Genomic DNA, 27,564 nt, shown 5'->3' with positions numbered 1-27,564 from the left:
TCCGAAGCCTCCGGTCCTGCCGTAGAATTAAAATATTTCTAGCTAGCGCGTCAAGAATTTTAGATTCTATTAAGGACACGGAGGCAAGGATTATCCCACCCTTAGTAAGTGTATGCTAAATGCTTTGTATGATATAACAGTTGTTTCTGAAATATAATGTTAATAGTTGATGAAAGTACCCACCCGATGTATATTTGTGGATATTAGTTTTTGCTTATCTTCTTCTTCAGGGGCGAATAATACTGCTTCTTGAATTCTTCGGTTATGATGTTGGATCAGGTGGACGTTCTGTTCTGTGGATAAAGAAGCCAGAAGGAAGTTGGGACGGTTGGCACGTTCCAAGAGGGCGTTCAACGGACCAGTGTTCTGCAATTTCTATAATGACTCTTAAATTTGTCGTTTTTCGCAAAGAAAGAGGAAGGACTATAGTGATTATGCTATTTATATGGTCAGAGAGATGTGTTCATGGGATATGTAGTTTAAAGTTTATACTGTTTTTCATTGGCTGCTGTGTTGTCAGTAAATGAAAGAGAAAGCATAATCCTCGCCTCTGTTTCCTTAATAGAATTTAAAATTCTTGACGTGCTAGCATGACATTTTTTAATTCCAAGCTATGCTATGCCTTTGCCATAGGTTAAGCAACCAGTTAATCTGTTGTGCAGTTAGGGCTAAGAATTTGGGGAGATAGAGTGCTGCACACATTCCTTCTCTTTCCATTCCGTCAGCTCCTTGTGTGTCTGCATGCTCTTCACACCTCAGATCTGAAGTCTCCCCTAGCTCAGAAAAGCTCCTCCAGGTCCTTGCGGGTGCAGCACTTATGGGCCGTTGCGTCGGAAACGGCGTGACGTGCACCAGTGTGCTGACGAGAAGCACGCGTAGCTGGCAAGGTTTCAGAGTACTTATGTGCGACATTTTCATCATTTCAGTGTATTTATGAGTGACATTTCAACGACTATGAGTGACACTTTCTCGCAAGCAAAATCAAGCAATGAAGATGAGAGAAACCTATAAATATCAGAAATTACACCCATATGAGCAAAGAGAAACACTCCGAAGATCTTAAAACTGCTGCAAAGCTCCAGAAATGGAACCTAGTAAAAAGCAGCAACTCATAGCTAATCCTCATAAAATACAGTTTTGCGAATATGCGTGGTTCATGTTCTTTTGTGAGAACTGTTACTGGACAGAACACTGATCTTGCTCCAGCACTCCTCTATGCACCAGGGATATCTTGACATTTTTATTGCTGCATGAAAACTCCTGGGCACACAAGAATTACTGCCAGTTGGTTTTAAGCCCATGGTATTGAAACAAAGCACCCTCCACCCCTATATTTTGCAGAATCTTTGTTTTCCCTAAGGCACTAACTTGAAAACAGCAACAACATTAGCTAGTTGATCTTTCAGAAACATTTCACATGTGAAAATAAAAAAGGTTCAATAAAAAAATGTTGTGTTATATGGTAGAGGACGGCGTTTTAGGGTGGGAGGCTGTGAAGTGTTTCTCTTGCAAAAAAAAACATTCAGTATACTTAGTACCAATTGTATTTGTATGTGGGCTTTCAAGTTAAAATCAGACATGTTCTTCACCTCTTAAGTTGCTTAACGGAAAACTAGATCCACAAAATTCATCCGCATGCAAAGCACCTTCATTTTCAGTCCCAACTACCACTTTCAAAGCAATGTTTCCCGTTTGTGGGCAAAACAACGCCACACAACATTACTGAAAATAGCACCCTTCTAGAAGAGCTAGTAGCCAAGCACCCACATCTATGCAATACTTCACTCATGGAATAAAAACATGCACTTCCCCTGCTCTGGTGTGGCTGAGTGAGATATCAGCGAATTCTGACAGTCAATACAAGACAATTTAGTTTCGGGCACTGGGTGACTTGAAATGTTACAGCGTCTGTTCCGCCGCTGATGTTTAGAAGAGCCCGGCTGGGTAGAAGCTCTGAGGGCTGTGGAGGCTCAGCTGGTGCAAAGGCCGCCCCCGCAGGGTGCATAGAGGGCCGGCGTCTTAATGGCCGCCTTGGCCCGGAAGGGACCGGTTAAACCGGTTCGGGGAGGGCGTGCCCCAGTGAAGGGGTGACGCGCCCCCCACCCCCTAGGGTGGCCAACAGGTAAGGGGGGGTCAGATACGACTCCACCATTAGTGGGGGGTTTGCGGTTTTCAAACCCCCCACTAGAAACATCGCAAGCTGTGTAGGGGGGGGGGGGGGTCACAGGATACATTTAAGGCGAGCGTCCCAAATGGTCCCAAAATCGGGATCATCTGGATCGGGACAACGCGCTCCCACCCCAACGAAGACGCATACAGTCGCAATGCCAGACGAGGAAGGGCGTAGCGGAAGACAGATAAAGTTTTACCAAAAATTCATTGGGAGACACACCTAGTAAGGGGGTGTGCGAACAAAAACCACACACCTTGGGATGCCTCACGGCAGGGTGTAAGGTGGCAAAGTAAGGGGACTAAGCGGAACACGGCACTCGCAGCCCAGACCCGCCATGTCGGATGGCAGGGCATAGAACACGCCAGGTAGCGAGTTGGGCCTAATTCAAAGAACGGAAGGCTACCCCCTAATAAACAACATTGGTAAAACAAACGCTATCGTAGTGAGCCTTTCCATTAAACGGAAGGTGGGACTGCCTAAAAATTCAAAGGATAAAAGGATGCAGGACAAAGGTAGGCCAGGACTTGAAGGCCACCAGTCACTCATTACAAATTGTGAAATGTAGAACCTAAACGTGTAAAGTTTAAAACGAAAGAATTAACAAGATAAAAGTTATTTTGACATATGTACTAAACGCTTTTTGATCAGTGACTGGTTTTCATAATCAATAAATATGTCAACATTGGGCAGTCACACGATTGCTTGTCCACACTAATAAAGCGGCCAAATGATATCCACTATATAAATGTTGTCAAAGTACGTTTCTATGCTCATATGTTCACGGGCTGTATTGCATGTCAAGTGGTCTCTATTGTCTGCTCTGTAGTGTGCCAAGTGCGGGAGTTATTCCTGCTGCAGTCTGGCGTGCAGACCAGGCCGGCAGTGGATGCACTGCTCTTAGAGCTCACCCGGCCCTGCAGAAAGGCTGGAGCTGTCTCTCTGATTGCATCATGCCGCTGAGAGGGCCGTCCCTGCATCCTACACGTGGTTGCCCGGGTGTGCAAATGACCCGGTACGTCTGGGCTCGCAAGGCACCACCCATTGCATCCTGTAATGAGAGCGTGATTCAGTCACAGCAGCACAGGGGGCCTGAGGGCCGGACGAGATAGAGCCAAAGGAGTGCTAAAACTAAATTGTATCAAGCAGAGCCCACGGGCGTTTTCATTGGCAACCATAGCCACCTTGTCTCTGGGCCCGGCTCATATTGCCGGGGGCACATTAAAATGGCTGAAAAAACGAACCTGCCTGAGCACTTGCTGCACTGACCACAAACCGCCTTGACAAATGGTGAGGTGCTTAGCATGCGTGATAATCCTTTTTGAAGCAGCGATGTGGGGGCATGCATTCAAATGCGTCAGGCTAACTTGGGATGCGCGGCACTTGGCAGGGCTGAGAACTTCTTCCCTGTCTGTGTCGGTCCCCATGGCAGCCCTATGTAAACCAAGATCTTTGGTTTTGAATCAGGGGAATGCAGTGTCATCTTAAGGATTTCAGGGGCCCCGGCAAGACATATTTGAGGGGCCCTTGTAAGAGAAACATTTTTACTTTACTATACATTTTTGGGGGGTTTTGTTTTGTCCTCGTTCATCTCCAGCTGTGAACCCCAGGTCCCCGTGTTCCACCCTCCTAACCTATTAGGGGAACCATGGGTTCACCATGCCTGGGAAATGTATAACAACCCTTTGGATCTGGCCCGTTCCAGTCCAGCTTCCAAGGTCCAACTTCCAAGGTCCAACTCTGGTGTAATCATAGGATTTTTAAGCCAGTATTCCTCTGTAGCGCTATGCACTGTCATAATTCACTCTCCCCTGATAATCTACCTCTTTCCATGTAATCGAAGGTTGCCATATCTTAAATCTTTTGGTGGAGGTAATGTGTGTCCATTTTTAAAACCTACATTGTAGAATTGAGCCACTCAGATTTGGTGGGTGGTGCTTTAGATAACCATTTTCTACAGATTTCTCTCCTTGCCAACAGTATCCGATAGAACAACAACTTACCATTAGCCTTACTCAGCTTCTCAGTTTCATCCATTCCCTCAAAAATGATTAATCTAAGGCTTACCTTGATATCTACTCGAAGAATGTTGATTATTGTCTTTACCCACATCTTCCCAATATTGTTGGATCATGGAGCACTCCATCAGCCTTTTCTAAACTGCACTTCATTCAATGCACAGAATCCTTTTCCCCCATCTTCAAAATCTTTTACGTGTCCAAAACACTCTGTGGAGGGAGAAAATATGGCTCCTTTATAAATAGGCAGGTTCTACAGTACTGTAGAGTATGCATTGTTACTTGCCATAAATCTTCATCTGCGACCTCTACGTCTTTCCCCATAGCTCCTCAGGCAATTCAAAGTCCCCATCCATGGTGTCCAGTACCACAACAATACCGCTTTCTTCCTTGATTTCATTTTTAGCAATTGTTCTTCCAACTCATTAGTGTCTTCACCCTTCGTGATCAAAACCGGAGACAAGCTTTTTAATTGGAGAAACTTGAAGATAGAGATGTCCCCACTGCAGCCTTCTGTAAGCCATCCCAGGGGAGAAGCTTGCCATCCTGTAGTAACTGGCCCCATCTTGGTATTCCTGTCCCCATAACTGTAGTTGCTGGCTTGTCTCCCAAGCACTTTGGGGTACCCAGAGATTCCCAGACCATGGCAAACCTGCTAAAATACTGGAGCTTTATGTCCGGTCTTATCTGGGACAAGAAAAAGGCCATCACCTGCAAAACCTTTAATCTCACTTTCTTGTAGATTTCACATCCGCAAACGTACACAAGAACTGAGTTTCACCACCCTTTCTTACATCTTTCAGCATTTTCCTTAAACAGGCAGCTAATTCAAGTACCCTCTGGGTTGTGAAGTAAACGTCTACACTTTTGTGCTGAAAAGCCTATGTATAAAGCGGAAAGTCGGGCAATGAAACCTTATCCCATCTCCTGCAAAGCTTCTTCCAGGAGATCCTTGCTTCCTTTGATGCCCAGATAAATGTATAACATTTCCCTTATAGTTTTTCTTGCCACTCTTTCTTAAAATGCAGAGGATTGTATTAAAAAGAAAAATACATTTTGGTAAGATGGTGATCTTTCCCAAATCGGCTTTTAGCAAAGATTGTTAGTGGTAGATGGGACCAGCTTATTAACTGCTTACTTGTCTCCGCAAACACCGTTTTAAAAGTAGATTCTGCTATCCTATCTAGATCTTTTGTAACTTTGATTCCAGGATATTTCATACAACTTTTTTATTACCCATTTTTGTTAACTCAAGTCCCCTTTAGGCGGGGGCTAACACATGACGATGGTGGTCATTATGCTTTTGGCAGTCAACTGACCGCCATCATGCCGGTTTGCGTTCGCCAGGGCGGTCGGACCACCGGGCCGGAGGCGAGCACCTCTGGCCAGGCGGTAGCCGCAATACCGCCATTGGTATTACCACTTTGTAGACCGCCAGCATTTTTGTGGTGGTCACACCGCCACGAAAATGTTGGCGGTCATGCACCCGGCAACAGCAATCTCCATTCCTGTCGCCGACAGACACCCCCCCCCCACACGACCACACACCTACATACATGCACCACTCATTCACTAACATACACCCCCACACACTCGCACCCACTCACTCAGATACACCCATTCACTCGCATACATGCACTCAGACATACACCCATATGTCTGGGAGGGGATGGGTCCTGGCATTTTCCATCGTCGACAGGACTCCTCCTCACCATATAACATATCATAATACGGTGGGCTGAGTCTTGTTGGCGTGGCGGTGCTGGTGGTGGAGCGCCTCTCTTCGTCCGTTGGCCAGGCAGACTGGGTCGGATTTCCACCCGTAAACAGGCGGAACTCCTACGTAAGTCAAAATATGGCAGTCTTTGGGCCACCAGCACTGGTCTGTTGGCAGAAGCGGCTTCGGCGGTCTTGGAAAAAGACCACCGAAGTCGTAATGACCACCTATATTTGTTACTACTCCAACGTGCATGTTTCCTGCCATCAGGGTGACACCCAGTGCTGTTTTTGTTATTGTTTCTTTATGTGTTGTAAAACTTGATAAAGATAATGTTATGAGTTAAACGATAAGAGAGAAAAACAAAGCAGTTGAAATATGTTTTTCCTGGAACACCAACAATTTTAAAGTTAGCATGGAGTATGGAGACAGTGTCAGAGATAAAGACAAAGAGAGGTTTGGATAGGGAATAGAATACAAAGATAGTCAAATGGACAGAGTTTTTCCTTTCCCAGTGAGGGCCCTGGGCAATTGCCCACTTTGCCTGTGCTTGATAATTTTTTAGCACTTCTTTGCAAGGACTATTGCCTCGGCTGTTCACCGCTGACCAGAATCAATAGGTTCCATCTCTGTGTGTCCTATTTTTAGTGTTCACCTTAACATCGCATGCGCTGGCTGTTCAAGATCTGTTGTTACCTAAAAGTGGGCTTAGAGGCTGTCCATTGCATACTATTGGTTGGCTTCATTGTCAGTCTCATTTCCATGCTTTTTATTGGTCAACTGCCAAGGCTTCCCTCCTCTTCGCATGCTTATCCTTCCCCTCACGCATGGATGCATTACTTGTGTCCTTACACTGCTTTTTTTTTTTAGGTGCACTTTTTTTCTTTTTTTTAAGCACTCTACCAGAATTTGTCTTTTTTAGCAGGTTTACTTGTGTACTCCTCCCCTCCTCTGTTTCTCCGTCCCTAAATCTTGTTGCCCCCCACCTCCTTCCCTCAACCATGTTCCTTGCTGCCAGCTGCACTCCCTCATCCATGTTGCTTGCATCCGCCTGCCCTCCTGTGTTGCTTATCTCCACTCATGCTCCCTTGTCCGTGTTGCTTCACCCCAAGCCTGTTGTTGTCCCTGTTGTAGCTTGCCCCCACCTGCCCTTCCTCTGTTGTCTTCTGTGTTGTTACTTGGCCCCACCCGTCTCCCTCCTTCAGTTGTTGTTTACGTTGTTGCTTGTGTTGTTGCTTTCCTACAGTCCTCACACATTCTGTTGTCCATCAGCTTGCCCTGCCCACCTTCCTTTGTCTGTGTGCTTGCTCACTGCCACTCCTTCCCACCCCTCCCTCCGTGTTGCCCCCTGTTACCTTCTAACCCTCTGTTTCCTCCCGCCTCCCCCTCTCTTGGTTGCCTCCTACCCCACAATAAACAAAAAAACTAAACTATGACACAGCCAGTCCTGGCTGCGTCATAGCTCTTTTTTTACCCCACTCCCTTAGTTGTCCGTTCTGCCCCCAACATGCCCTTCGTGTTACCTCTTGTTCCGCCAGCAATAAAAAAGCTAGCAATATGACGCATTTGCGCTGGCGGCATCATAGATTTTTTTTGTTTTTTAATTAATCCTCAGCGGCGCTGCTGTGCAGCATGGCAAAAAAACATTGACAAAGCCAATGGCTGTCTCATAGGCTAGACCTATCGGCTTTGCCTATGATGCTTTCCAGTACTGCCCAGCGCTGTTTGTGGTGACAACTCGTGGAGTGGACTGTGTTAACTATGATGATTTTTTATTTTGGTTTGTAATCAACAACCTACCTAAGGGGACATTTCTCATTTATAGAGTGCTCAGTGAAAACCTCTAAGATGGCAGCTCACACTGATGTGAAAACAAATCATAAATTGTTGGTCCAGGGTGCTTTCATGGCTTATTATCATAAAGGCTTCTGTTCAGAACAAATAGTGTTTTTAAACTCAAATCTTTGCATTTATCAAGCTGTACATTGGTCACGCATCACTTTTTCAAGATGGTGACTATGATATAGACTTGTGAGATCTGGTTGTGGACAGCTATTCTCAAAAGCAAAGTGTAAAGGAATTATGGGAATTACTGGGGTGTTGGAAATGCCGATGAGTATAGGATGCTACCGGCCTGGTGGGATTGGACCAAATCGTAGATTGATGATTTTGAGATTGTCATTGGGAAGGAATAACTTTTTATGAAGGAGCTAGAACTTATATCAGGCAATCTGGGCTTTTATGCCAGAAGGAAGGTTGAAAACGAGGTCCTTTTTGGTGGGAAAGCTTATGTAATAGGTGTCTTTGGTAAGATGAGAGTTAGAGTCTTCTAGTCTTATGTCTCAGAATCTTTCGTGTGGGTCAGATTTTTTGGCATCATGGATGATGAGCTGGAACTCAGGCCTTGATTGTGAATTTGGTAGTCACAGTAGTGTCCGTTGGGACAGCAGAGGATAGTACCTTCACCATTCCAAGAGTACTCTGCCCACCAATTGTAGAGATAACCACCAGCCTTCTGTTCATCTCTGTACTCAGTACGTTGAAAGGAACTGCTGTTATGGCTGTTCCTTTCAATGTACTTACAGTTTGGGGTATGGCCGCCATTGGTTCTGATGGCCATACACCAAACTTGTGTTCTTTTTTTTTTTTTCAAAATGAAACTCTCATAATGGGAACAAAAAGGCATTACGCTGTCCACTTAAATAGGGCAGATAGTGTCAGGATGCCGGAGGAAGTATTCAGTCGAATGAGCCAATAGGGCATGGTCGACAGGATACAGTAGCTGTGGCTCCCTCTAAATAAGGCAGGTGTACTGAGAGATTGACAGCAGCATACTATGTTGTGTTTGCGCTTGAGTACCTTGTCCGCCAAACTCTAAATCTGGCCCTCATTTATGGTTTAATTTGAAGTAGGCACTGAACATCGAGGCCTGGATAAAGCAAACGCATTCTGTAGTTGATGACTGTTTGTGATGAGTAACAACTTCGGGTACAATTATGTGTTGTTCTGTGGTTGGTGAGGAGAGCCATCCACATATTAGGAAACTTTTCGCAGTATACTGGTGTATGCAATCCACAAATTTGCCCTCTGTAACTTGGAGGTGCTTCTAGTTTTCCGTTATTGTGGTCCAGGGCATATATCTGTGTGTGCCCAGGCAGAACTGCAAGTGTGCTCACTTTAAATCTTGGATGGACAGCCTTTTCCTGTCACGCAAAGATCTTACCCAACAGTGAAAACATTCTGCTGGAGGATCTCTAATTCCATAGTTGTGTGCATGCTACACATAATGTGTCGGGTATTGCCAGATGTTGATCCTATCACTCACTGTGTCAAAGCAATTAAGCTGCACCTCACTGTTGAGACCCAACAAGGCTCAAACCCATCTTGTCTTCGTGCTAGAAGTGAGTGGCCTATCTGTCCATCGCCTAGCTGTTCGGGCTGGACTGTTCCTGCTGGAACAAGACCAATCTTTATTGCAAATGGCTGGGCCTTACCTATACTGGCATGATGAGCAATATACAATGGGCTGGAATGCGCCCCAAAGTGACTACCTGTGACTGAGATTATTTCAAGCATTTTGCCTATTTCTTTGTTTTGTTTTTCTAAGCCATATACTCAAAGCATCTTCCAGTTCAGGTCAAGCTTTCTCCCCTACTGAAAGTGCTGTCTGAATTCAGTTGTTTAAAATGACTGCCTTGGCCCTTTTCTTCCTCCTCTCCCTAATCCTGGAAGCCATGTGTACAGGGGACAACAAGAGCACCTTCATCAGCACTGGTCACATAAATAACTTTTGTTGGATTTCCCCAAACTAGCAGTGGCCAGTCTGTATTCAAGCAAACAATTGTAAAATCACTCCTGCTCTACATTCAGCGTTGCTGTGAGCTAGGTAAGAAAGATCCTTCTGAAGTTTTGGGGCGCACTCTGCCAGAAGCAGGGGGCATACGACTGTATCTATGCAGTGTCTTATAATTATGTCTGTAAGCCGGACATCCATTAGTGCTTCTGTGCGTGGCTCTACCATGCATTATCTGTTGATTTCTGAATCTGGGAAATGGGGCTTATTTCTTGTGTGCCGCTCTTTAGCCATTTTTGTTGCAAGGCATTGAGACACTCTGAATTTTCCCTAGACCCTCTGCCTTTTAACCCCTTGGCTGCTGGGCCATTTCCCCCCCTCAGTGCTGAGCCCTTTTTTGGCTATTTGGGGTAGTTCGCGCTTAGGCCTTCATAACTTTTTGTCCACATAAGCTATCCACGACAAATTTGCGTCCTTTTTTTCCAACATCCTAGGGATTCTAATGGTACCCAGTGTTTGTGGTTTCCCCTGGAGGAGACCAAGAAATTAGCCAAAATACAGTGAAAATGTAGTTTTTTCCAAAATAAATGGGAAAAAAGGGCTGCCGAAGAAGGCTTGTGGTTTTTTCCCTGAAAATGGCATCAACAAAGGGTTTCTGGTGCTAAAATCACCATCTTCCCACCTTTCAGGAACGGGCAGACTTGAATCAGAAAACCACATTTTTCAACACAAATTTGGCATTTTACTGGGACATACCCCATTTTTACTATTTTTGGTGCTTTCAGCCTCCTTCCAGTTAGTGACAGGAATGGATGTGAAACCAATGCTGGATCCCGGAAAGCTAAACATTTCTGAAAAGTAGACAAAATTCTGAATTCAGCAAGGGGTCATTTGTGTAGATCCTACAAGGTTTTCCTACAGAAAATAACAGCTGAAATTAAAATAAAAATTAAATTGAGCTGAAAACAGCCATTTTTCTTTATGTTTTACTCTGTAACTTTTTCCTGCGATGTCAGATTTTTGAAAGTAATATACCGTTATGTCTGCTGGACTCTTCTGGTTGCGGGGATATATAGGGCTTGTAGGTTCATCAAGAACCCTAGGTACCCAGAGCCAATAAATGAGCTGCACCCTGCAGTTGGTTTTCATTCTATACTGGGTATACAGCAATTCATTTGCTGAAATATGAAGAGTGAAAAATAGGTATCAAGAAAATCTTTGCATTTCCAAAATGGGCTCAAGATAAGGTTTTGAGGAGCAGTGGTTATTTGCACATCTCTGAATTCCGGGGTGCCCATACCAGCATGTGAATTGCAGGGCATTTCTCAAATAGACGTCTTTTTTACACACTCTCTTATATTTGGAAGGAAAAAATGTAGAGAAAGATAAGGGGCAATAACACTTGTTTTGCTATTCTATGTTCCCCCAAGTCTCCCGATAAAAATGATGCCTCACTTGTGTGGGTAGGCCTAGCGCCCGCGACAGGAAATGCCCCAAAACACAACGTGGACACATCCCATTTTTTGACAGAAAACAGAGTTGTTTTTCGCAAAGTGCCTATGTGTAGATTTTGGCCTCTAGCTCAGCCGGCACCTAGGGAAACCTACCAAACCTGTGCATTTTTTAAAACTAGAGACCTAGGGGAATCCAAGATGGGGTGACTTGTGGGGCTCTGACCAGGTTCTGTTACCCAGAATCCTTTGCAAACCTCAGAATGTGGCTAAAAAAACACGTTTTCCTCACATTTCGGTGACAGCAAGTTCTGGAATCTGAGAGGAGCCACAAATTTCCTTCCACCCAGCGTTCCCCCAAGTCTCCCGATACAAATGATACCTCACTTGTGTGGGTAGGCCTAGCGCCCGCAACAGGAAATGCCCCAAAACACAACGTGGACACATCCCATTTTTTGACAGAAAACAGAGCTGTTTTTTGCAAAGTGCCTACCTGTAGATTTTGGCCTCTAGCTCAGCCGGCACCTAGGGAAACCTACCAAACCTGTGCATTTTTGAAAACTAGAGACCTAGGGGAATCCAAGATGGGGTGACTTGTGGGGCTCTGACCAGGTTCTGTTACCCAGAATCCTTTGCAAACATCAAAATTTGGCCAAAAAAACACTTTTTCCTCTCATTTCGGTGACAGAAAGTTCTGGAATCTGAGAGGAGCCACAAATTTCCTTCCACCCAGCGTTCCCCCAAGTTGTGTGGGTAGGCCTGGTGCCCCCGACAGGAATAGATTACATAACGGTCAATGTTGGTCCTTACATGAGGCAGCTGTTGACCCTGGGGTGATCCATTCCTGATGCAGGCACTAGGTGTAGGCACTCAAGTGGGGTAGTGTTTTTATCAAGACAGGTGAGGAATCACTGGATGGTAGGAATTTTGTGGATCCCAGCATATTCCTGTAGTTTGTGTTACAGAAATGCGAGAAAAATAGAGTTTTTATTCAACATTTCAGCTTTGCAGGGTATTCTGGGTAAGAAAACTTTGGGGAATCCACACAAGTCACACCTCTGTGGACTCCCCCGAATGTCTAGTTTCCAGAAATGTTTGGGTTTAGTGTGTTTCTCTATATGGCCGCCGAACCCATGACCAAAAACACAGGTGCCTGCCTTACAAAACCAGTTTGTTTTCTGATAGATAATTTTGATGTCTCCACAATACGATTTGGGCGGTGGAATTTGGGGCTGAACTAAATTGGGGAGCTCCCAAGAGAGCACTCTCTCTCTCTGCTTGCCGCCGCATTCACCTGCTCTCTGGGTTGGGCTAACCCACTATTACCCAGTTGCACAAACAGCTTGCGAAGGGACAGCAGGACTGTCCTCATCACCTCCCTCATAATGTACTGGAAGAGGAGTTATCGAATGGGACTCCTCCGACTGAAAAATCACTCCCAGAGTCTGCGCCATTGTCCTATCCCTCAGATGCTGTCTCAGTATCTGATGTCTCAGTCTCTGATCCTATGTCAGAGCTGTCCTCTATAATCCGAGTGACGGCAGAAGTCATCCATCAAGATGCCATCTCTGCTATTGGCTAAACTGTTGCCCTAAAACACTAGCCTACGTAGACAGTCACAAAATCGATGGTGTGTGTGAGATACGTGCAACAGTAGAGGCCACCTTACCTGCGCTTCTTCCCTCAATCAGCACGTTCTTTCAAGACACTCAAAAAACACCTTGTCACATACCATTCGTCACAGTCTTTAGCACCTCCCGCGCCCAGTCCAACAATCATTATTGGTGCTCCTACTCCCTCCTCCTCGGATTCCCTCATTACCACCCAGCAAAAGTGCCCTTCATCTCTCCATAGCCACCCTCCACCCCGCACATACATTTCATTTGTATTATAGTGCAGGTAATAGCTGACTTTACTAATGTACTCAGCAATTTACATAAAATATATCACTTTTATATGTGGGTCTGTTTTTCCTAGGCGCCGATCGCAGCCCCCAGGGAAACCATACACATATTGACAAAAGTGATATATATATATATATATATATATATATATATATAGATCTATCTCTCTCTCTCTTTATATATATATATATATATCTACATAAGATCTATCCATGTACATCGATATATCTACATAGATATATCTATATATATAGATATATCTATATATATAGATATATAGATATATATATATATATATATATATTTTTTAGTTGTTGTATGGTTTCCTTGGGGGCCACCTGTCCATTGGGGGGCACCTACATTTAAAAAAAATAATAATAATGGGGGGGTGGGAGGGGCCTGTTTTCCGTGGGGGCCGACCCCCCCCAAATGAAATCCCTGGTGTCTAGTGGTGTTTCCTGGCCCCCGATCGCAGCTGTGCTGCGATCGGGGACCAGGAAACACTTTCAGAAGGCCTCGTAAGAAAGAGGAGACTCTCCCCTTTCTTACGAGGCCTTCCCAAACGTGGGGAAGGCCGTTTGTGGCCGTTTTCCCCATTCGAGCACAAGGCCGCTTCCTGCTCCGATGGGGAAATCCACATAGTAGGCGCACTGACGTCACAAAGGGGCGGGTGGGGGGCGGGGGGAGACAGGGAAGAGCTTCAGTGTCTCCCAGGGATCAAAAAAAAAAATCCTCAGGTGCAACGCACCCGAGGATTTAGTAACCCCCTCCCTGGTGAGGTAGTGTGGCCGACGCCCGCACTTAAAAGGTAAAGGCATTGCTAAGGAATTATTCTTATGATGAGGAATTTGCATTGAGAAGTATCCATTAGAAGACCAAAGGACTGACTGTCAGAATTTCTTTTCATGGACAGACCTACTTCTGTAGATGTATTTTTCTATGGCAATATTTCTCTGATGATGCATTTTTCTGAAAGCAGACCACTGTCCACAGCCCAAACGAAGACTTCCCAGTATCTTCTATGGCTGGTCAAGCCCTGTTTGTCCATACAGTATGACCAACCCATTCCGCACCATCCAATATTATTTCTCAAACACATGCAACCAGTGCAACAGCAGTGTTGTAAAGCAGTCGGCTACTACCACAACACCAAGAACCTTGTGGAAGTCCTTGTCATGATTACTATAACACTTACTAAGCCACTTATGTACTACATAGCACATTGCCATAAGACTATCGCCCTCATTATAACAATGGAGGTATAGACCGCCTACCGCCGCGGCCGCCAAAATACCATTTGCCGTGGCTACCAGCCATCTGCCATATTATGACCGTAGCCGGAATTCCCCCAGAAGGATGGCGGAATTCCAGCTGCGGCCATGGCGGCGGATGGCGGCGCTGCTGCCAGCAGCAGCGCCACGCCTGTAGACCGCCGCAGACCGTATCATGACACATGATACGGCCTGGCAGTGTTCTGTTGGCGGACGCTGCTGCTGGCAGCAGCGCCCCGTACTCTCTTCTGCCAGAGAACCCCCTGAAATCAGGTAAGTCGGGTGCTGCGACAGGGGAGGGGGTGGGGGGTGTTGTGTGTGTATGTTGGTTGGTGTGTGTGTATGCGGGTGTGCATGTATGGTTGTGAGTGTGCATGTATGTTGTGTTGTGTGAATGCGTGTGTGCTTGTATGTATGTCAGTGTCTGTGGATGTGTGTGAATGGGTGTATGCATGCGTGGGTGAATGTGTGTATGTGTGCGAATGTGTGTGTTCGATGGTGCGTGCATGTGCGTGTATGTCGTGAGGGGTCTAGAATGGGAGGGGAGTGGGGGAGAAACCTGGGGCGGGGGAGGGGGCGGGGAAGACCCCTATCAGTGACAGGGAAGGGACTCCCTGTCACTGATAGTGTCTACCGCCATGGTTTTCGTGGCGGTAAGGAAGCTACGAAAACCATGGAGGTAGGCGGGGTCATAATCCCACAGGTGGGACAGTGATGACCGCCTGGCTAGAGACTGAAGTCTCCAGCCCAGAGGCTGTTACCTCCCTGGTGGATGGGGTGGTACAAAAACCGCCAATGTCATATTTTGGGGAAAGGTACCACCAACCTGTTGGCAGTACTTTTCTCCAAAATACCGCCGTCCGCCAGGGTCCTTATGAGGGCCTATGTCTTGTTTATCAATCACAAGTCACACTTGCTACTAACTCATGAAGGTTACTACCATCTGTCACTTAACTACAGAACGTTTACTAAACCATCACAAGATAAGCATCAGGTGTGTGATCACTGTAGGGCCATTGAAAACACTTCAGACCACAACATGCATTTCAATACTGACACCACATAATCAACTTTTCAGTATCATTCCTTGAGACAGTCTCACCACCTAGAAACACTATAACCATACGGCTGCAGCTACCCCATTCAATGTTTACTTTTCCTAGCACTGCTACAGAACATGATAACAGAAAATCATCTATTGTCATGCTAGAAGCACTGCTCAGAGATCAAGTTGGGCTAAATTTGAATTATATTAATTCATAAGGTTCCCAGGAGTGTGCTCAAGAAGCTGTGATAGTTGCAGGTCCCAACTGAACTTTTGGGACACGTTAGGGCATTTCTGATTGCAAAAATGTATAGTGTACATTGACTCCCAGTAAATTGTCTTGAATTCACACATTGCAACTCAACTGTTTTTCTCTATGAACGAAAGATTTTCCTTGCGGTCAAACACCTTCCCCTACACCTTCTTCTATTTTGGGGTTTCCCAGGGAAGCAAGGAATATGTTTGTGGGTGTTCCCAAACTTTGAGTTTATTGCTGCCATTGAAGGCATTCTCACCACATGGAAGACATTCCCAATCTTTTGACTCACACATATTTTTTGTGAGTGTAAAAGCACAAAAGATCACAAATGTGGCTGTACACTTGTTAAAAAAGGGTATTTGTGCATGAAAGTTGAACTTAAACATACAAATAGCTTTGTGAATCAAGCCCTTATTCTTTCCATTTCCTGCAGGGGAGCCAGCCCCCAGACCAACCGATGTGGCTTTCAACTCTTAAGAAGGCTGTCACACAAAGAGTAAACTACTTAGCGTGTATCAGAGAGGAACATAGTACCTATTGGAAGCCAACGGTGTCTTATAGGTTTATCTCTGTATCTCCAGATACTGCTTCTGGCCTGCCAGGGCTGAAGTGTTCAATCCAGGAGCTCGATGAGGTACTGATGAAGGATGTGGGGAACAAGATCCAGCAAGATGGACGGTAGGTTGGACGCCACTGAAAGAGTATGTTACTGTGGTCTCATGTACTTGATTGAAACAGAACTTCCACTTAAAGCTTTTTATGTATATTTTTCACATGTTGTGCATTCATATGTTGTCACTATTGTGCTATGTTATGCCATGTTGTATTATATTTTGTGTTTATATGTTAAGTTTCTTTGGAGAGGTCACCTTCCGCTTGGAAACTGTGTTTTTATGGGAAGTGCAGTTTATCAGGCATTCAGTCACCCTTTGACTCGGGACTTTATCTGTTCAAAATAGACTTTCTTATTGTGCCTTTTTGCAACTGTGTATGGGTGATATGCATCTCTACCTTGGCACACTTGTTGCATTAACATAGTTTTTTTTGTAAATCTCAGACTTTTGTAAATATGTAAAATATAATTCTCATTGTAGTTAGAGGAACATTTTTGTATTCATCAAACAGAATAAAACTATGGGCCTGCAATGCTTTAACATGGAAAAAATGAATTCCATATTCCTGGCCTGAACGTGGTTCACAAAGCCAGAAATTACTGTTTTATAGTTCACCTATGAGTGAGGCAGTGTTGTCAAGTTTGTGCAATTTCTGCAGTCACAGATTTTCAATGGATGAGTAGATTAGTGTGTTTCTCGTGAAATGTCAGGAGAATGGTAAGGGAAAAACATTGCTATGCGGCAACATAACTGTGTTTAGTGTCATTTTCAATAAGTAGCACTGCAAATATTTTTACATTTGAACCTACACCCAAATCATCCAGGAGTGTTTAACATGTGGGAAACTGCACTACTAATTCACATTGTTTGAAGGAGTGTAATAAAAAAGCTGTTTCATTGAAAAATGTTTCTTTAAATATGACTAAGGAATCCAAAAGATACACATTTTACTAGTTTCCGTACCTTTTGTCTGTTACCTTGAACCTTGTGCACTTTGATAGTGTGTGCCTAGACGTTTCGTCAATCAGCAACAAGTTGTATATCTTACCAAGGCCTAGGTATACACCACAAAGCCTCAAATTAATGACTTATTGTGCAAATATAGCCATATATGTTCCGTTTTATCATACAAAAAGAAACATGGACAGAAATACAAACTGTTTTTGCCTCTTGCTTTGGTTAAGTTAAAAGGATTTTCCTCCAAGAGGTTAAAAGAAAGCACAAATTACCTGTGATGTGTGGTTGTGGATGACCACTCTTAAGTCAATAAAGGTTTTTTCCGTCAAATGTTACAGGATGAGCCATCTCTGACATGATAGGGGGCAGAGCTGTCACCTACCACACTTACACATCACAAAGCCTCTCCCTCAGCACACTCGCAAAGGATTTGTCACTACTCGTTTGTGCCCCCAGACAAGCTGGGCCAGGGCAGGGGACAGGAAATTCCAAGCACCTCTAGAAGCTTCTCCTACTTCAAAGTGGGCAGCAGGTATAAATATTGGAGCCTCAGACCCAGTTCTTTAGTTCGCCCCTGGACCTCTGGATACTATAGAAGACATATGCCCTGCTGCCAGAAGCCTGCCATACTGCTGAGAGGGAGGACTGGATCGGCACCCTTCAACCCAGGCTGAAGTGACTCCAGGGAGGCCAGCTGACTGACCTCCTGTTCAGAGCTACAGGGACACAAGCTGTAGAGGCTCCTTGCATCTGCCCAGTTGACCCGGTGCCTAGACCTGCAACTGGACCTGCCTGAGCTCTGCTGGAGTGACTTCCTGATTCACATGAGGTAGCCCTCAGATCCTCGACCGTTGGTGTGGCATCAGTGGAGCTCCTTAAAGAGAAGGGTGAAATCCTTAAGTTTTGGGCTCTTCGCGACTGCTAACAGCAAGGTTTACACCAAGATCTTGCCACACGTGCTGACCGCCAAAGCGCAGCTCCACTGAACCCTACTCTTTGCGCTGCAGCAACCGCCAGAGACAACCGGCAACGTGAGATCTGCACTTCGCGCTACAGCATCGACATCCCGCCATAACCGCCAATGCGAACCATTCGCGACACCTGACTAAATCTTTGCACCCGTTCTGCTCTTCCCGCTGCAACAACAACCATGCGTGGATGCACTCCTCATGTTGGTTGGACTGAACCTATGACTTTCACGTGATTTTGCATGACCAGATAGCAGCAAGTACTGCTTTGTGCTTTTAGGCGCTACACTTATCTTAAATCTTCAAAATTACACATCTCCAATTCCACTGATTGGATTTTTGTAACTTTGGTCTCAAATAATTTATTAAATTTTGCTCTGTCGTTTTAAATTGATGTGGTATTTTTCTTGTGTTTTCACTTTATTACTGTTTGGGGTACAGCATAAATACTTTACACATTGTCTTTAAGTTAAGCCTGACTGCCTTTGTGCCAAGCTACCAGAGGATTAAACACAGGTTAATTTAGGGTTTGCTTGTGTTTCATCCTGACAAGAACCGTGGTTGCTGCTTGAGAAGGGTTCATCCCCCTTAACCAGTTGCCCAATTTCCTACTCTTTGTGATGCTTGTAAATCCATGTTTTGCAGCTCTTTTTATTATATTAAACAATGCTTGTTTCCGTTGTCGGGTCAATGAGAACATCAAAGAACCTGTAGTTCATAATATCTGAGAATTTCAGTAGATTCTGTTGTGTGTGTATTTACAAACTTATATGAATCTAAATAAAAAGAATCCAAATAGTCGGTTCAACACTGTTGCATTGGATAGCATAGGTAGAAAGGAATGCAGATAAAACTTGAAGTGTGATATGTATTATTGAAGATATAGCTTCTGAAAAACTGATCTAAATATCAAATACAAAACCAATCCTTTTTGGAACTGAAAAAAAGTGAGTGAAACAAGCATTAGCTCACGTGTTCTCTAGACTAAAAAAAGAACCTTCGGTCCAGAGTCCGGCTGCACTTTACTGCGTTTCGGCATCTAGAATGCTTTGCCTTCAGTGGACGGCGTTCTGAACCTCCCCCCAACTAGGGGTCTCAATAAGCAATTCCTTCTGAAATGGACGAGAGTGATTTAAAAACGCCCTCCTATAAAGTTTATAAAATATAGGCAAACTTCATATAGAACTATTGTTCAAGGAAAGAAGATCATATAGAATATTTTGCATTTCTTGGCCATGTTTTTGAAAATCACCACAAGCATAAATCACACTTCCAATTCCTTATAAAATGGAAGAAAGTGGTTTAAAAATGAGATTTTTAGGTAACCCTTTTAATGGAGTAATGGAGAGTGGGTCAGCACCATGCATCAAAATATAGAGAGAATGGAGCACACAGCAGCAGGTCCTCCCCACCCAACACACACCCACCACCGCTTGCTTTACAAGACGCTCTTGTCAATCTGTTCTGCAAACATTCACTTGCTCTCCTTCCTGAGCAGTAAAATGAAGCTGAAATCTTTAAGTTATTGAAAGAGGGAATGGTCGTGAAATGATTTGCTGGTTGATTGCTGGTGGATATGATTTGTGTATATGTATTTTTGCAGATGGCCTCTGATCGTCGATCCTACGGGACAAGCAGCGACATTTCTGCGGTACAGAGACACCAATTACCTGGACACACTGAATCCAGCTCACATGCAGGCAGAGACAATTCGGCTGGCGCTGCTGGGAGCCCTCCGGTATGAGCAAACCTGGTGTGGTAGAGTTTATTTGATAAAAAAAAAAAAAGAGTATTTGGTGTAATTTAAGCAAGAGCTGTAGAGAATGATTACCTCAGTCACTGGTATAGCATGTCTCCTTGTTCAATCCACAAAGCCATATTAGGTTATTGTAAAATCACACTCCTTAAAAGAAAATACCACTTATTAGTAGACATTTCTTTTGTGCGTGATCTCCATTTTGTTCTTGCATTGAAATATCACCCATCATCAGGCTATGGCCACAGAACATGCTCACAAGGCCTTTCGTGATGGAGAGATGCACTGACAGTTATCCTTCGGGCATCAAGTCTTAAACTGATTTTGCCATTCTGGCATGCCTCTGCTAATCCTTCTCTTAATTGCTCTCGGTTTAGTGCAGGGGAACAGATACTTTTAAGACAACATTTAAAACACTACTAAACTTTGTGTTTATTGAGGAAAGGTTCTCCCATCTTTGACCTGGAAGCTGGAGTCTACATTTGTAAAACCTCTTGAGACATTCTGCGCACCAAACCTCACTGGGAATGGCATCCCTGAGTCTGTAGCTTTAGGCCACACCAGAAGGTCTGCAACAAGTGTTACTTCTTGCAAAGAGCAACTGCAAACCATGTTTCAGAGCAATCACGCCTCCCTTTTTTAATTTGTGTCCGTTGTTGATATGCATAACTCAGAAAAACGTGGTTTACACTGACATCTTTCAAGGATTTTCAGGTTTCTTAGATAGGATTGTTACCAGGCCACTTGCAATTTGTGTCAACGGTGTACTTTTAGTAAGTGCATTACTTGACATAATAAACTAGGTGATCTGAAGATGAACTGCCAATTGCTGGAGTGTCCTCTTTTCAAGGCGGACTGCAAGAATAATACATAGACGTAATTGTGGGAAACTGCTTTCGGCATCATAATTTTTTTGTGAATTACTGAGGGAAAAGATGTCTATTTAGAGTTGAATGATAGCATATCAAGATCATCAACTTATGCCACGCTTCCAGACTGACTAGTATGCAATCTTTCAGGCTTACACAGTCCCGGATCGAAACCTATACTGCACAGGTGAATCTGCAAACATAGGGCCATATGTACGAACACTTTTTCCCATAGACACAGAATGGGTAAAAACCTTTGCTACATCTGGCCCATAGATCCATTTAGGGGATGTAGATTGTTGTTAAGCTTTTAACATGAGAAGCCCCTCTCCTTGAACTACTAAGTGGCAAGGTTGCTGGATAAATCGGGGTGCCGACAAGAGAATTGTGGAGAACATCCAGGTTAACCATTGTGGCATCTGTTTTTTTTAAAGTCACCACACACCAAAATGGTGTGACTCCTTGCAGACCGGGTTGCACTTGTGGCATAAGGTTACAACGGAGAGTGCCATCGTGTTTGTCTAGCTCTTTGAGTCGTTTATGGAATTCTGATCGAAGCCCCAGCAGTAAATATACGTTCAAGACGTCTAACTCCCATAGATCATTGAAAATTCGTAGCAGCTGGATGTTGTGATTTGAAAAAAATGCCTGTTTGACGGTACCCAGCCTGGTAGATACCCCGATGGTCAGGCCACCTCTAGGCTTCCCTTTTGTTTCCTATATGAAGAAAAGTTGTCCAGAGTGATGTTGTCCGTTGTTTAGGTCTCCTGAAAGTAGAATTTTGTTTTTGATTTCCCCTATGCTACCCACTCCTTGACCACTAGTTTTTGGTGCAGGCCTGCAGTGTTCCAACTTAACACTTTTATCTGGGCCTCAGATGCTATGAGAGGGGCAGACTCTTATGGGCGATACGTTACAAAGGTTGAGGAAGGATCCTGGGCAAAATAATTACGAGGGCCTAGCCTATCCACTTGGCGTGATTTCATGTAGCATAGGATTCCTGTTCACAAGTCCTAGCGCATCACCTGAGGACCGATCGTTCATACTTACTGTTACTTTTCAGGCTGCATAAATAATTCTTTAAGTTAAAGGGACCTCAAGCTGATACACAGATGGGGACTTACGGTGCAGTTAATGTTATTTGTGAGTGAGCAGAGCGTACCTGCTTTCAAAACCCACCAAATACAATTCAGGTAGACCCTCACGCACCAATATGTCCAGTTGTCAAGGGTAGTGCTATTGCTTAGCTTCGAGTCCAGCATGATCTTGCTGGCTCTCCATACTATGGCTGTTTCTCCTTCATCCCTAGGCTTTGGTGGAATAAACCAAGCTTGCAGTAGCTCCTGGGGGGTATTTTTCATCCCTGGCAAAGTATTTAGGCCCCTCAATAAATTACTTCTGTTTAAGATGTCATAGGGCCCGAAGTCAGGTAAATTGCTGTGAATAAAACGATGACTGGTTGCGTACTGGTGCTGAACAGGGGTCCCGATACATTAGATGGAAAACCGCTATGGCCTTTCTTTTCAGGACCTTGTGGTAGAATTCCAGGCCAATCAGCCATTGGTCTGGAATGTGAGTCGCTTGCCATTTCGACATCCAAACCTAGGACCCGGCGACCCAAGTGCTTGCCCAACGTAGACTAGTCTGGGTGCAGTTCCGTGTGTTGCTGGCAACATGAGGGGCTTCCACTCTTGATAGTACTGTGGGTGGGCTGTTATCCCCTATTCACCAGTATTGGAGTATCTTTCATAGATTCATATGCTTGAATCATCCCCGTCGTCCAGGTCGGAGTCCCACGGTACATTCTAAAACAGTAGTAGTAATTAGCATTGCTTACAATGACAAAGGACATTGACAGTTTTATCAACATAATTTATAAAATAGCAAATATCAGCCAGTCAGGTGACAGCACCCTTTAAAACACCCCCAGCAGAGGTATCTTCTCTCAGGAATTCTACCACACATCGTGTGAAAGGGAGTCTCCCTGAGCTCGTCTCAGTTCTTCAAATTTGGTTACCAGAAACACTACAACTGTGTTCCAGTATGTCAGAAGTACTGAAGAAAGGACTATGGCGACCTTGTGGGACCTGCGGTAAGAAGAGGCTGTATTCAGAAGCCCCTCAAAAGAATGTATTTACTGTCTTCATCCAGCCCACAAGGTAAAATATTTTAAAATATGCAGGACTTTCTCTACCAAAATTCTCAAAGATAGAGAGATATGGTTTTTGCTTTGTGTTAGAAAATGGGTCTCTAGTTGGCAGAGGTTTACACCCTGTCCAAGTAGGGACCACAATCCTAGACAGGGTAAGTCAGTTACACTCCCTAAATTAACCTGTGTTCACCCCCCTGGTAGCTTGGCACAGAGCAGTCAGGCTTAACTTATAATGCAATGTGTAAAGTATATGCACACCACTGATTTACAGTAACACAGTGAATGACACCACACCATGTTAGACAAATAGAGAGTATTTATCTGTTGCAAATAAGACCAAAACAACAAAAATCCAATAAACCAATTATACGTTAAGCAGTGGTGAATACATAACATTACTGAGCATGATTACTCTGTTTACTAAGGGTTTATCAAATAATGCAGATGTGGTTACAGTCGCTACTCCCCTCAATACCATCAAAATAAAAAGTGTTCCAATCAATAAAGTGATCACAAGATATGGCGTCTATACTCATGCTCGCCAAGAGTTTGGCAATGCATTGTGCTCAAGCCTCTGATGAAATTTAAAATATGAGGGTGCTCCTATTACCAGTGTTACTGTGTAGACGTGAACGGATCTCTGTTCCGGGTCCTTGGCAACCTAAGGTGAAGATGCCTCGCCTCAATGGATGGTGGTGCGGCTTTGGTGGCATTCTGGAGGCAGGGAGCCTCCAACTTGTCAGGGAGGCAAGAGGCCGGCAATTAGATCTGCAGGGCAGAGCCCCGCCCATGAGAAGTGGCTGTGCAGCGGCCCAGCTGACACAATCTGGTGAGTCTTGAGGCTGTGCTCTTATGGGTGGCAGCCCGTGGATAGGATATTTTAAATCCCAGGCGAGCGGGGGCTGATGCCCAGAGTAGCTGGCCCTGTCAACATGATGCTGGTGAGCCCGGCGGCCGCGCTAAGAGTTGGCAGGATGGAGTGTGGCCCGGGGAGAGCCAGACACGAGGTAGTCCAGGTGACAATTCACTCACCGCAGTCCTGCAAGGTATGCCTGATGCAGGGGCACGGTGTCAGTGGCCAAGATGAGTGCAGCTCCCAGGAGCCGGCACTGTGTCAGCGGGGAATCCTGAGGCAGACTCACCAGCAGTGCAGTGATCCAACAAAGCACCGCATGAGATTCTTATTCTTGATGTCCTTGGGGCGCACCTGGAGTGAGAGACACACAACTGGGGTGCGAGGTCCTTGATGGCATGGGGATCTCAGGGGAAAACTGGGTGCAAGCCAACAAGCCCATGGAGACTCTTGGGGCAAAGGCAACTAGGAGAGTCCTGTCCGTCTCCTGCGGGGTGAGGCAGCAGGCCAACAAACAGAGCACAGCAAAGTGGCAGTCCCTCCTACAAGTCAGCACACAGCAGCAGGCCAACACAGCAATTCAGAGCAGAGTGTCAGTCCCTCCTGGCAGTACAGCAGTCCTTCCTAGCAGTGTCCTTCTCCCAGTAGAGTTCTGATTTTGTGGGGTTTGGTGTCTATCATTTATACCTTGGTGCCAAAGTTCTGGAAGGTTGGGGAAACTTCTAGACTTACCTTTTGAAGTCCCCAGGGTCCCTTTCACGCTCTCCCCAGCTCCAGCCACTACACAAGCGGTTATGCAGCCCTTTGTGTTAGGAGAGGCAAATCCCTATTCAGAAGTAAGTGCCAGCTCCTCCCTCACACCTAGCCCAGGAAGACCCATGAGCCTGGTGATGGGCCATCAATATGCTAATGCCACACCCACACAATGTGACTGTCTAGTGGGAATGCACTAAGCCCTGTACTTCAGCACTGGTCCGCAGTGGTAAAGTGCACAGATCCCTAAAGGCCAGCAAATATACAGGGAGTGCTGAATTATTAGGCAAATGAGTATTTTGACCACATCATCCTCTTTATGCATGTTGTCTTACTCCAAGCTGTATAGGCTCGAAAGCCTACTACCAATTAAGCATATTAGGTGATGTGCATCTCTGTAATGAGAAGGGGTGTGGTCTAATGACATCAACACCCTATATCAGGTGTGCATAATTATTAGGCAACTTCCTTTCCTTTGGCAAAATGGGTCAAAAGAAGGACTTGACAGGCTCAGAAAAGTCAAAAATAGTGAGATATCTTGCAGAGGGATGCAGCACTCTTAAAATTGCAAAGCTTCTGAAGCGTGATCATCGAACAATCAAGCGTTTCATTCAAAATAGTCAACAGGGTCGCAAGAAGCGTGTGGAAAAACCAAGGCGCAAAATAACTGCCCATGAACTGAGAAAAGTCAAGCGTGCAGCTGCCACGATGCCACTTGCCACCAGTTTGGCCATATTTCAGAGCTGCAACATCACTGGAGTGCCCAAAAGCACAAGGTGTGCAATACTCAGAGACATGGCCAAGGTAAGAAAGGCTGAAAGACGACCACCACTGAACAAGACACACAAGCTGAAACGTCAAGACTGGGCCAATAAATATCTCAAGACTGATTTTTCTAAGGTTTTATGGACTGATGAAATGAGAGTGAGTCTTGATGGGCCAGATGGATGGGCCTGTGGCTGGATTGGTAAAGGGCAGAGAGCTCCAGTCCGACTCAGACGCCAGCAAGGTGGAGGTGGAGTACTGGTTTGGGCTGGTATCATCAAAGATGAGCTTGTGGGGCCTTTTCGGGTTGAGGATGGAGTCAAGCTCAACTCCCAGTCCTACTGCCAGTTCCTGGAAGACACCTTCTTCAAGCAGTGGTACAGGAAGAAGTCTGCATCCTTCAAGAAAAACATGATTTTCATGCAGGACAATGCTCCATCACACGTGTCCAAGTACTCCACAGCGTGGCTGGCAAGAAAGGGTATAAAAGAAGGAAATCTAATGACATGGCCTCCTTGTTCACCTGATCTGAACCCCATTGAGAACCTGTGGTCCATCATCAAATGTGAGATTTACAAGGAGGGAAAACAGTACACCTCTCTGAACAGTGTCTGGGAGGCTGTGGTTGCTGCTGCACGCAATGTTGATGGTGAACAGATCAAAACACTGACAGAATCCATGGATGGCAGGCTTTTGAGTGTCCTTGCAAAGAAAGGTGGCTATATTGGTCACTGATTTGTTTTTGTTTTGTTTTTGAATGTCAGAAATGTATATTTGTGAATGTTGAGATGTTATATTGGTTTCACTGGTAATAATAAATAATTGAAATGGGTATATATTTTTTTTTTGTTAAGTTGCCTAATAATTATGCACAGTAATAGTCACCTGCACACACAGATATCCCCCTAACATAGCTAAAACTAAAAACAAACTAAAAACTACTTCCAAAAATATTCAGCTTTGATATTAATGAGTTTTTTGGGTTCATTGAGAACATGGTTGTTGTTCAATAATAAAATTAATCCTCAAAAATACAACTTGGCTAATAATTCTGCACTCCCTGTAGGTCAGAAAAACAGGAGGTAAGAGGACAAAAATGTTAGGGGAGATCACGCCAAGGATGCCAGGTCTAATACTTTGGCTTCAAAAGCTTAAAAATAAAACTGTGGTAATCTTTGAGGAGAAGGATAGTGATAGTTCTGTTACCTCACAGCCAAAGCCAAAAAAGAGAGAGAGGTCAGACTATGAGTCACCTCAGAGGCAGAAGAAGGCATTAAAAAAGATGCATTATCAGTTGTCTCCAGGCTCCTCTCTTGAAAAAAAGAGTGAACAAGCTGAAATTAGATCAGAACCTACTACACCATCTGTACTTGTTTATTTAAAGCAGTCAAGGTCTTCCCCTGAACCAGTTTTGAGGAAACACAAACTGACTGAAAAAACTTTGTCGACGACAGCAACACTGTCGATATCGTCATCAATGTAGGAAAGTACCATCTTGCCTGGCATGTTACCCCCATTTTTACTTGTGTGTATGTTTGTTTTGCCTGTGTCACTGGGATCCTGCTAGCCAGGACCCCAGTGCTCATAAGTTGTGCCCTGTATGTGTTCCCTGTGTGATGCCTAACTGTATCACTGAGACTCTGCTAACCAGAATCTCAGTGTTTATGCTGTCTCTGCTTTTTAAATTGTCACTGCAGGCTAGAGACCATTTACACCAATTCTGATTGGCACACTGGAACACCCTTAAAATTCCCTAGTATATGGTACCTGGTACCCAGGGTATTGGGGTTCCAGGAGATCCCTATGGGCTGCAGCATTTCTTTTGTCACCCATAGGAAGCTCAGACAATTCTTACACAGGACTGCCACTGCAGCCTGAGTGACATAACGTCATGTTATTTCACAGCCATTTTACACTGCACTTAAGTAACTTATAAGTCACCTATATGTCTAAGGGTGCCATATAAAAAGTCCCAAATTCTCAAAAAGAAAAGGGATCCTATTCTCATTTTTTCCTGGTTCTCAAGAAATCAGGAGAATAGTGTCCCGTTCTGGGTGTCAGGAAGCTCAACAAGTATCTGGAAAAGCAATCTTTTCGTATTAGTGAACTCCAGGAAATTCTCAAACTTCTCAATCACGGAGGTTTCATGACCTCTAAGATGCTTACTACCATATTCCCATATATCCCAGGCATCCAAAATTCTCCAGGTTCACTGTAGCCGACACTCATTACCAATTCAAGGTGCTTCC

The 27,564-nt window shown here is 44.7% G+C and overlaps 1 protein-coding gene across 7 annotated transcripts in view; it reads left to right on the top strand.

The window, feature by feature from the left end:
- The window catches only part of IQANK1 (IQ motif and ankyrin repeat containing 1), a 338,309-nt gene that overhangs the window by 268,700 nt on the left and 42,045 nt on the right, over positions 1–27,564 (top strand). For all 7 annotated transcript variants that reach the window (XM_069220930.1, XM_069220928.1, XM_069220926.1 and 4 more), the window contains 2 exons: positions 16,210–16,306; positions 19,771–19,905. In XM_069220930.1, the coding sequence (XP_069077031.1) occupies positions 16,210–16,306; positions 19,771–19,905 (232 nt within the window). The remainder of the gene's footprint in view (positions 1–16,209; positions 16,307–19,770; positions 19,906–27,564) is intronic.

Source organism: Pleurodeles waltl, chromosome 2_2 (assembly GCF_031143425.1).
Source record: "Pleurodeles waltl isolate 20211129_DDA chromosome 2_2, aPleWal1.hap1.20221129, whole genome shotgun sequence".
Taxonomy (NCBI): domain Eukaryota; kingdom Metazoa; phylum Chordata; class Amphibia; order Caudata; family Salamandridae; genus Pleurodeles; species Pleurodeles waltl.
The sequence above is the reverse complement of the archived record's forward strand: the minus strand, read 5'-3'. Positions and strand labels throughout refer to the sequence as shown.